The 11,830-nt window shown below is 47.3% G+C and overlaps 1 protein-coding gene across 2 annotated transcripts; it reads right to left on the bottom strand.

Moving 5' to 3' along the window:
- Positions 1-70: 70 nt before the first annotated feature.
- On the bottom strand, positions 71-11,830 carry GRP (gastrin releasing peptide). 2 transcript variants are annotated; one of them, XM_044383201.3, is made up of 3 exons: positions 11,692-11,830; positions 6,592-6,812; positions 71-487 (listed from the first exon to the last, which is right to left on the bottom strand). In XM_044383201.3, the coding sequence occupies exons 1-3, from the start codon at positions 11,828-11,830 to the stop codon at positions 434-436; spliced, it is 414 nt and encodes a 137-aa protein (XP_044239136.2). In that variant the 3' UTR covers positions 71-433. The 2 variants fall into 2 exon arrangements, with proteins under 2 accessions (XP_044239136.2, XP_026351730.2); XM_026495945.4 differs by having other exon boundaries at positions 71-484; positions 6,570-6,812.

Here is an 11,830-nt window from a genome sequence, read left to right on the forward strand (position 1 = left end):
GGAGAGTTAAACATCCAACCTGCTTTCATCAGTGAGCACACAAGTTCATTATCAAGCTGTTTATTAGTCTCTGCCACATCCTTTCATTTGGAATTGAAATAAGAGAACTACCTGCCCTTTGAACAATGTGCTTACGTTTTTTATTGTGAATGGTAACAGGTTGGGGACTAGAATCTCATTGACAAATAGCTTAGCTGTAAAGAGCATTAATTGGAAGACTCTTTATGGACAGTTATTCACAGCAAACAAATTCAGAACAGAAGATGCTGCTTGAAAATCATGAATTTAGTTAGGGTTGAAAGATACAAGAATAGTTAAGTGTTTTGCGCAAAGGAAATCTGGTTGATGATCCAGTAGAATCGATGCCCATAGAACAGTCTCTTAAGAGTTTTGCTTTGCTTCGTTGAGAGAGGCCGTTGTTGTCCTGGTTAGTTCAGCTGGGGGGTCCTTCCCTCATGTTGACCTGGAGCAAAGAGTCCACCAACTTAAAAAATATTAAAAAGACGGAAGCAATCACAGTTAGTGATCCTGAAGTCCACTTCTAGAGGCAAATACATTCCCAACAAACCACCAGCATCACTTGGGAGCTTGTTAGAAAAGCAAATTCCTAGGTCTACCCCAGACCTAGTGAACTGGAACCTCTGAGGGTAGAGCGCAGCGATCTGGGCTTTCAGAAATCCCCAGGTGACTCCGAGCACGTCCACGCCTGAGAATGACAGCTGTCCCCCGAGAGAGAGAGAAACTGACTTCCTCTCTTTCCGGAGCCACTAGAGGTTGGGCTCTTTTTGTTCTATTGGTTTAACTAGTATCCTGATATGACTATTCAGGTCTATTTTGACCAAAGTTGGAAATTCAATGCATGATCGCCGGGAATTTGTTCCTACAGGGTCAGCAGAGAAGGGGGACTATTAGCAAGAATATGGAATCCTAATTCTCGCTTTGCTTCCTTTGGCAATGCCTCATTGCACAAATCAAAGCCAGTTTATGAATCACACAATTGCACATTACGAAGCCACGACTGCAAGGGGTAGTAGTGCGCAACTTGGGAACGGGAGCTAATTTGGATTTCTGCCAATTCTAAATTGATTGTGGTTTGCTTTTTGGGACTTCTGCTCACATTCAGACAAGAAAGAATGAGTAGTTGTAATGTTGAAATACGCCTTTGTTCCCATATAGCGCCCTTTATATGCTGAGATGAGAAACTCGAGCTTATTCTGCCTTGCAAGATTCTCTGGCCGTTCAGGTTCCCCAGCGGCCAGACCCGCCATTTGTTTCTGATAAAGGAATTCCTGGTAGTCTCAGGCCAGTTATTACCTGCTCTGTGGCTCAACTATCTTGACCAGGTGCTCATGAGGCCAGGGCCTGGGGTTCAATTCCCACACAGACCAATTAGTTTCGCTTTTCTCCATGTGCCCGGGCTGTACTATGTAGTGTCGCCAGGCTGCCTGAAGATGCTTCCATCCATCTTGCAATATGAGCCACTGGTCATAAAAGGGGCCAGTGGAGGAGGTGGGGGAGGATCCGCGAAGCCCCCACATTGGCTCAAAATACTGAATCTGAGCTGTGTGGCTCAGGGGAAGGGAAGTAAAGCTACAAGGAAAAGAGGAGGTGGTAACCTAGGAAGATCAAGGACCCGGAGGCAGGAGGGAGGGGTCCATTATTGGTGGGAAGAGCTATATTTGAGGTGGGGGTGACTTCACTCTGCTCCTTCATAGCAATTCTCAGGGTAATCAGGGAACTTTTAGTTATTCTCGATTACACGTTGCTGCTTTTCCTGTATTTGGAACTTCCTTTGGAGTGTTTCACATATTAAGAAATAAAACCCTTATTCTCTGTGCTGATTTGATGGGACGGTGGGAGCCATCCCTTAAAAGTGAAGGCAAACTCATACATTTACTTGCTTTCCATAACACTCTCTGCAATGCACTCCCCAGGCCCCTTTCTTCCTGTCCACCAAACAAGAGAAAAAAACAAAGGCTGCAAAGAACCATGGTCTACATCCAAATTACAAAAGGAACTCGAAGGCCAACTTCAACCTTCACTGAAACTCAAGACAATCCACAGTCACATCTAGGATTACGAATTAGCCCCCGGGACTGACTTGAACACTGTTTCATGGGATAGAAACCATTGGGTAAAAGTCCATTAATTTTTTGCGATAAGGGTACAGTTAAAAGTGAAGGTTAACCTTGAAAATGATGGGTCATAATTGCTAATGAAGTTCCGGAGCTCATTTGCCATGATACAGTAGTCTAGATTCAGTGCACATTTATCCAAATCTTTTCTGGATTAAGTAAATATCTTTGCCACCAAAACATAGGAAGATGCTCCGAGTTTCTGACTACAGCTCTGGGAGATTTGGCAACAGGACTTCATGTTTTATTACTAAAATGGGAGAGGAGAGCATATGTGGATAGTTTTTAATTTTAAGAAAAGTCCTTCAGCCTTTGAAAATTCCTGCTGCTACTTCTGGCAATGCTCGGCTAAGTTATTAAACTTCTTTCTAACACTGAGCGATATATGGGTTTCTAATAGAACCATTTTCTTGGTACTCTCTCTTGGTGAATAAGAAAACTGTAAGATGTTTTCGATTTGCATATCAACATTCTTCCAAAGCAAGAAGAGTGATAAACTCTTTCGGTCTGTGCAACAGCTACACTAACTGTTGAATTTTCTCATATCCCTGGGAAATGTATCCAGAAGAATGGTACCGACGTGTGCAATAGTTCGTTATTCGACTTAAGTTGGAATGAAACGCAGGGCTCCTGGGTGACTCAGTCAGTTGGGCACCAACTCTTGGTTTTGCCTTGGGTTGTGATCTCAGGGTTGTGGGACTGAGCCCCACACTGGGCTCCATGCTCAATGGAGGGTCTCCTTCCCAGTCTCACTCTTCCCCTCCCCCACTCACGTGCACTTTCTCTCTCTCAAATAAATAAAGTCTAAAAAAAAAAAAAGGTGGTATGAAATGGGATGGGCCTTCTAAACTTGTAAAAAGAAGAAAAACAAAACATAATAAGATATAGAAAATCGAGACCTGATTATGAAAAGATGACTTAGTTTCTCCTGCGTCACATGAATAGTGATAAATACTGTCCTACTGAAACAGTGTCTGTCACTGCCCACTCAGTCCACCCGACACTATGACCACTCAGAGATCTTTCTGGAGCTATTCATAATTGGCTTCACAGCTTAGAGAATATGCTTCTGACTATGATAAGAAAACTTTGATTTTTAAGGAGGAGCTGAATGTTTATTTTTTAAAAAAGATTCAGGGGCGCCTGGTTAAGCGTCTGCCTTCAGCTCAGGTCAAGCCCCGGGTCCGGGATCCCCACTCAGCAGGGATTCTGCTACTCCCTCTCCCTCTGCTCCTCTCCCAGCTTGTGTTCTCTCTCGCTGACTCTCTCTCAAATAAATAAATAAATACTTTTTTTTGTAGATTTACTTATTTATTTGAGAGAGAGAGAGGCAGAGGGACAGAGAATCTCAAGCAGACTCCCCGCTGAGCACAGAGCCCAATGGGGAGCTCGATGGACCCTGAGATCATGACCCGAGCCCAAATCAAGAGTCAGCCGCTTAACCAACTGAGCCACGCAGGTGCCCCAGGAGCTAACTTAAAAGCAAACAAACAAACAAACAAAAAACATTTCAAATTTATGCAGAGCCAGGGTTGGGGGAATAAAGCTACTCAAAGTGGATATTGAAGTTTCACTCAAAAAGGAGATGAGCTGTGAGTGTAAGTCCACTTCAGTGTTTGCAAAATGGCTTTGGGGCTTTTACGGTGGGGATCGTGGTTACTCCTCAGACAAAGGAGACGGCGCTGCTCTTGGACATCCACCCACAGGAAGCCCATCAAGTCAGCTGACCAAGAAAAGGGCTCAGCCAGGGGCTGAGAAGTCCACCCCTAATTCCCAGAGCCCTCAGAGCCCTGTAATCCACCAATAAAGAAGGGAGCTGGTTGTGACCCCAATAATACAGGTATGGGCAAGAGAATCACTCGGGGCTTTGGACAACGTTGCTACTTATTTCTGTATCGGTGGGTTTAATCCAGGTTTTCTCTCTGAATAAAGGCTACTAGAGATTCTCTCCCTAGGTGCTTAATGCAACAAATGAACTTTCCATTTGTGTTTAGCATCGAGAATCCACAGCAGACCAAAGCGCAGTGAAACACAGAGCCTCCCTCCAGAGAAGCCGGCTGAGGCTTGGCAAGGCCAGCCCTGAGCCTCTGCAAAGGGGCCATCCATCCAAGAGTTAATCACCATGAAGGAGTGAAGGTGCCAGCTCCCCAAGCTCTGTGACTGAAATGCAATATTATTATTGTCAGAAACCATGAGAAGCAAGGCTACTACTATATCCTGCATCCTTTGTATTTAAGATCCATGGGGACCCACCGTTCCCCAACAGACGCTTCACGTGGCAGCAGACTGTCCACGGAGCGGGCGTGGGCTCCTGCCCTGCTCTCACCAGTGAAAAGCTATGTGACTCATCTCCGTTTCCTCACCTTTAAAATGGAGAGAATAATAGAATGTTCTTGAATCTTCCTCCTAAGCCTGCTGTGAGCATGAACAGAGAAAGTGGAGGCGAACTGCTTTGTCTGGTACTTGGATTATGGTAATCACTCAAGAAAAATAGCTATCCTTAGGATTACTAGAATTGTGATTATTATTTTTGCTTTTTATATACATTTCATGGAAACGTCTTCAAGGTTAATGAGAATCACTTCATTTTCGGTTGCCTTGCTTTGCTTTCCTCCTATAAATTTTTTATTCTCTCTTTCATCCCATTTACTGTCTTTGTACTAAGCAATGCCGGTTTGGTATAATTCTTTCTCCCTCTCTTCTACAAGACCATATACAGGATAAATCAGTTGATTAGATATGTCTACCACGTTTCGAAATACTAGTGTGAGATCCAAACTAGGTAATCTCAGAACGAATATAAAGAAGTGCTCTTTTGCATAAAAGGTAGCAAACCAGAGTGCTCTCTTCTAAAAGCATATGTGAATAGCCCCTTCCACTAGTACTCACCAAAAACAAACGCAGGGCATGTCACCAGAGGAAAGGGAAAGAAAAGCAAAAATGAACTATTGGGACTTCGTCAACATAAAAAGCTTCTGCACAGTGAAGGAAACAATCAACACAACTAAAAGGCAGCCTGTGGAATGGGAGAGGATATTTGCAAATGACATATCTGATAAAGAGCTAGTATCCAAGATCTATAAAGAATTTATCAAACTCAACATCAAAAAACCCCCAAATAACCCAGTCAAGAAATGGGCAGAAGACACGAACAGACACTTTTCCAAAGGAGACATCCGTGTGTCCAACGGACACATGAAAAGATGCTCCACATCACTCAGCATCAGGGAAACACAAATCAAAACCACGATGAGATGTCACCTCACACCTGTCAGAATGGCTGAAATGAGCAACACAGGAAGCAACAGGTGTTGGCGAGGACGTGGAGAAAGGGGAACCTTCTTACGCTGTTGGTAGGAATGCAAACTGGTGCAGCCACTCTGGAAAACACTATGGAGGCTCCTCAAAAATTTAAAAATAGAGCTACGCTGTGATCTAACAATTATACTACTAGGTATTTACCCAAAGGATACAAAAATACAGATTTGAAGGGGTACAAGCACACAGTATTTATAACAGCATTATCAAGAATGGCCAACTATGGAGAGAGCCCAAATGTCCATCAACTGATGAATGGATAAAGAAGATGTAATACACACACACACACACACACACACGCTGGAATATTACTCAGCCACCAAAAAGAATGAAATCTTGCCATTTGCAACAACGTGAATGGAGCTAGAATGTATTATGCTAAGTGAGATAAGTCAGTCAGAGAAAGACAAATACCATATGATTTCACTCATATGTGGAATTTAAGAAATAAAACAGATGAACATATGGGAAAGGGGGGGAAAGGAGAGAGAGAAAAAAACCATAAGAGACTCTTAATAAGAGAGAACAAACTGCGGGTTGATGGAGGGAGGTGGGTGGGGGATGGGCTAGATGGGTGATGGGCATTAAGGAGGGCATTTGTTGTGATGAGCACCGGGTGTTGTATGCAGGCGATGAATCACTGACATCTATTCCTGAGAGCAATACTGCACTGTATGTTAACTCACTAAAGTTTAAATAAAAATTAAAACCAATAAACATAGGGACTGACTCAAACAATGTCTGGCATCCCTTTCAAAATATTCTGGGAGGGCCTGGTGGATTAAAAAATCCCATCAATGTACAATCACTATAAGCATGACTACTGATAAAACTCCTAAATTGGAGGTTGGCACCAATATCCCTTTGATTTGCTAAGAGGAAAAATCACGTATTACATAGAAAGGAGATTACACGGAAGTGTCTATTCATTTCTCAGCGTGTATTGGTGTCAGCCTAATTAAGTGGTTCTGAAGACTTGCACTGTAAACAATTTTATTCTTATGGACTCCAACCTAACCTCCTTCCAACTCTCCCCAAACACCTCCACCCCTCACCCCACCCCATGCCACCCCCCTGCACCCCACCACTAGTCCTCTCCCACCCAGTACTTTATACCTTTAGGTTTTGAACCTAGAATTTTAAAGTTGCTGTCATCCTGGTAATCCCAAACAGACTGGGGAATGCCCAGGGGCTCCCTTTGAGGTGACTGGTGGCTTCCGGTCCCCTTAGCTTCTAGAAGACTTAGCAAATTCCTTGCAGCTTCTTCCCACCGGATGTATTCTTGCAGCCGCTGCTCCAGGCTCCCTCCCTCATAAACACGTGGGGACTCTCCCGTGCTCTTTTTCCCCATCAAGTGCCCTGTGAAAACAAAAACAGAAACAGACTACCGCCAATTGAACCCAGGGGAACGAATAAACAAGAAATTTCAGGGGACGCCAATTACGTTTGCATTGCTTCCTCCAAAGTGCAGAATAAATAGCATTTTATTATCAAACGTTAGCTCGTAATCGATGGACATCTTTTGCTCCGTGTTCAGAATGCGCCACAAGCTGGACACAATCTACGACCGCAGCGCAGGGGCCCCAGGTGGGGTCCCAGCACCTCTGCTAACCAGCAAGCTGACCTCTGCCAAGGGTTGAGCATCCCCAGTCCTCCGTTTTCTCATCTCCACAATGAGCAGGTCGGACTCGATGAGACCTAAGGAACCTTCCATATCTGCAATGCTGCCGCCAACTCTGTGTGCCCCGAATTCTACTCCCAGCTGAACGATGGAAGTTAAACGTCGTCTTCAGTCGCTTCTGAATTGCTGCTGAAAAGAAGAGTCTTGGCGCTTTTCTTCGTGTGATTAAAAAAGATGTTGGCTTCCTCCGGGCTCTAATACAAATGGACCAAAGGAATTTTTCATTTAAACTTCCTTAGAATTTTAGCTGAGACTGAATCTAGAATTGTCACCTAGAAATTCGTTCGTTGGGTATGTCATGAAAAACGAGGTGGAAACAAGTTCTGAGCAACACTTCTCAGCCACATAAAAGCAGAATTTTCTCCGAGATGTCTCAAAGGGTCCGTGAGAGGCTACCAATGGCTCCAGGGGTGTGCACTTGCCTTATAAATGAATAAAAGTTGCTGGGGTGGGGGGGACAGGCCACTAACAATGTGGAAATTCATGTATGCAAGTGGGGATAGCCACAGGGACAGAAGCAGGCATGGAGTTCAAGGTCTACATTCCTAGCACCTTAGCCCCTTGCCAATAATACCCATATTATCTTATTTACTTTCCTTAGTGTTTTTTCCCATCTCTCTGCAATTGGATTTTATAGTACTTTTAAACTCCTGATACTAGTGAAACTATGAGGCTTTTGATTTAAAGCTCACGAGGAAAACTCTTTGTGGTTCCAATGTAGTCCGGCATTAGAAGGATTGAAGGCAAACTTTGTGGGAATAATGTTCGACAGACCTCAGCCTCTTAAAAAGGCAAGAGCTCCGTCCACCAACAGAGAAGCCCTCCCCGCGACTATTGTTGGCGTGTGCTTACAGGACGTTTCACTCGATCTAGTCCACAATAAGTTCGATGTGAATGGGACTTGCCAAAGGTCACTCACGTATGAACAAAGAGTCTAAGGTTAAAATCAGCTCACAGACCAGACTCTACTATATCATACTGCTTTGAAGTGTCCTTAAACGTCCTGAAAATATAAGGCAGGTAGAAATCAGTCAGGGGTCTGGAAAGAAGGGTAAGGTCTACCAGAGGCTTTCTAATGTTATCAAAAGGAAAAGAGATCATATCTATCAGTGTATCATGACTCATTATGTGACTCAGAAAAATTAATTCTGTGAGTATCGGGGAGCCTTAAAATGCGGTTATACTGCATTGCAGCGTGAGCACCTGTGAAGTCATTCAGGACGTAACACCTCACACAGTTTCGACACCTGACTGAGGACACGGTCCCAGCTCAAGGATGGGCTCCTCCGTTATCTGCTTGGTCAAGCTGGTGCCCGGATATCCATGAAATCACCTGGCTTTTAGACATAACAGTGATTATGTGGCCCAACTTCCCAGGAAGCGGGGAAGCATTTGGCTTTATTTGTAGGGAGGAAATTGAATCATGATAATGGGAAAGTGGGATTAGAACCCGATGCTCCAGGAATGACCTCAGTCACTCTTACCCTCCCTCACTGCTCTTGTCTGGTTAGGATGCTAGAAATGAGAAAGGTGCTAGGGCCAACAAAGCAGAGGGGCTATGGAGATGTTCTTCCCAATAAGAACTTCATGTTTGTCATGCCTGAATAATTTGGTGGACTTTTGTAAAACGGGAAGGTAAAGTAATCCTCCTTTCTGTGGTTGATGTCATATAGCTCCTCCTGACAGTGTACAGGGCTGATATTTGGTGGGTCATGGTGTTCAGACTCCTACCCCCAGATCCAGACACTGGTCAAAGGGAAGTGCACACTGCCCGGGTCCTATTTCACTTTGGAGTTGGCTACTACCAACCAAATAAGCGTCTCCATGGCGACACGGATGCTCTGCCCACTTCCACTTCTCCCATCATCGTTTGTTATGTGTCCGTGTCATAGTAATAGAGATTTCAGCATAGACAAAAGACAGGCCCTTGAAAAAAAAAAAAAAAAAAAAAAAACCTTGCCCAGAAGTAAAATAAATGAATAAATAAATAAAAGCTTTGTCCCTCTTAATCACGTAAAAACACCACTACCACAGCAGGCTTGAAACATAAATGAATTTCCTTGAACTCAAAATTTGAAGATCACCCCAACTTAGGAAAATCTCCATTACGACACGGAGTGTTCAGCCCTTCTGAGAGCTAGTTTTTCTGGGGTGATCCTAAAACTACATTTCACAGTCTCTGGGGCAGCACTCCCACGGAAAGCCATTCTGCAACTGAACACTGGTGTTTTGGAATTCAGCCTTCCAGAACATTCGTGATGTCAGTGTTAGAGCCACGCCTGGGAGCATTTCGTGGGAGCAGAGGGGATGGTCACTAGTAGTAGTGCTGACCTGTATTTTCATACCTATATTGTGCACAAACAAAACATGTCCAGAAACATCAAGCCAGAGAAGAATTTAAGTTTTCCATCTGTTAACTTGCTTTCCACTGCCACACCATGCTTCTCTCTGCTTCAAGAAGCAATTCCCTTAACAAACCTGCAAATTTGTGCTGACAGCTTCCTCATGGACAGCAATATGTAGCTTGAGTTGGATAATTAAAACGAAACGACATGTCTCCAGTGATTGAGGAGGACGGGCATTTACTTAGGAGAGTGGAAAGCTAAATTTAAAATCTAACATCGTTCCTGCTTATGAGTGTTCAGACTCCCAGAGAGCATGTCTCTCCAAAGCAAACTTCTTCTCAATCACATGTTATTTTAGATCCAACTGTGATTTTCTACTTCACCTCCCTCTGTCTCTTGTTCTCCATCAACTCTGCACAGCCCGCCAAGAGAGTAAAAGGGGAAAGAGTGCACTGGAGAACAAACAGGAAGATAAGAAAATGGGGGGTTGCCACTGGTAGGTGTGCTCTTGGATCAGGGACCCCCCCCCCCCGAGTGCCACCATGAGGAGTGTTTCAATGCCAGACCCCCTAGACCCCCAGGGACAGGTGCGCTAGGAACCACGGCCATCAGGGTGAGCTTGCATCAGAAACAACATGATTCTAGGGGCCCAGATGACTCTCTTGTCCTCCTTTTGGTCTGTAAGGGCTGTCTAATAATAAGCCTTTTTAGTCCAAAAATATGGATGAGCCAAAAGAGGTTGGAAATCCGGGACTTGCGTTCCACGTTTCCAGCCCATTGGCTGGTGGCTGGACTGACTGGACAAGGGCCACTTGGTCTAAATTCCCAGAAGGCCTTTTCAAGCATGAATTCAAGGTTCGGCTTTGGAATACCTTCGAAATATCCTTCTCTCTTTGAGGGTGGGGGTTTTTCATCTTCAGCCCTCCCAGCCTTTCTCTCCATGTTCCCGGTGTCCCCTCAGGGATCACAAATACCTTCATCCCTGGGGCCGCCAGGACTCGGCCAAGGGTTCTTTTAGCGGCGATGAAAACTACCCTGTCGGCAACCCCGAGTTCTGGATTTCTCTGACAGAGGATATGCAACACAGAGGAGCAGAGGGCGTGACCGGTCAGCCTCACCTCTTCCCGTAAATGCATCCCGGTCCTCGCACCATCTGTGGCTCGGCTGGTATCTGGATTAGCAAGTATCCTTCCAACACACCCTCCCCCACTCCGAGTAGATGGCTAAAGAAACAGTGAAACGCACACCACCCGCACCGGCGCCGCCAGCACCCCCCCCCTTAAATCCCTTTGGGATCGACCCGCTTCTGGGGAATAGTTGGGGCCGCGGTAGCCGGCTACCTGGGGAGGCTTCGGAGGGAGCTGGAAGCCTTTCACTGGCCCAACAGAGGCTATGCCGGGCGCGGGGGAGAGCCCCGGGTGACGTTGGGTGGCCGCGAGGTGGCGGGGCCGCTACCCTTCAGCCAGTTGCGGGAAAGCTGTGGGGTCGCGCCCCGCTGCCCGCTGCCCGCCCCCCGGAAGGCGCCCTTCCCCCCGCTACTGGGGTTCTGGGCCCGGAGCAGACCCGGACTTGTGGGCCGAGGGAAGGGGGAAGGAGCGAGGGGAGGCCGCAGATCTAGAGAGACGGAGGACAGCGGGGTCTCGGGGACGGAGAGGCTGGGATCGGCGTGGGGAGCCGGCGCCCGGGGCCTGCGAGAGGGAAGGGGGAGGGCTGGGCAAGAGGGCGGGGGAGAGGAAACCGCCGCAGGGGCGGAAGGATGGAGCGAACTCAGGAGAGCCCCAGACAAGGGGCGGCGTTCCGGGCGCGCGCGCCGAGCCGCCAGCGACCCCAGGACGGGCTCCCACACCTGTGGCTTTGCGCGGCGCCCGGCGGGCGGAATCCCGGGGCTCCGGGACGCCCTCGGGGACCCGGCTCCCCACGTCGTTCAGGGACAGAAGCGTGCGAGACGAGGCTACCATCGGACGGATAAAAGGAGGTGTGGGGTAGGTGAGAGGGCAGGTTGGCTCTTTCCGAGAGCCGACCCGGGCGCCCGCGGGAAGAGGGAGGGGAGCGCGAAAGGACCACCGGCGCCGCCCGAGGCTGCTCAGGGACCGACGGCTTCCCAGGATGGGCAAGGGGAGGGGGACGGCGTGGAGCCGGGGGAAAGCGGAGTGGAAAGGTCTCGGCGGCGGGCTGGGGTCCCGCCGAGGGCTGGAGCGCGCGGGACACTCACCCACCGCCCAGTGGTTGCCGCGCGGGTACATCTTGTCCAGCACGGTCCCTGCGCCCGCCGGCACCGGGGCGGCCGGCCCCCGGGGCGCCTGGCAGAGGACCAGCGCGAGCAGGACGAGAGGGAGCTCGCGGCGGCGCAT

The sequence above is a fragment of the Ursus arctos genome, unplaced genomic scaffold (assembly GCF_023065955.2).
Source record: "Ursus arctos isolate Adak ecotype North America unplaced genomic scaffold, UrsArc2.0 scaffold_17, whole genome shotgun sequence".
NCBI classification, from domain to species: domain Eukaryota; kingdom Metazoa; phylum Chordata; class Mammalia; order Carnivora; family Ursidae; genus Ursus; species Ursus arctos.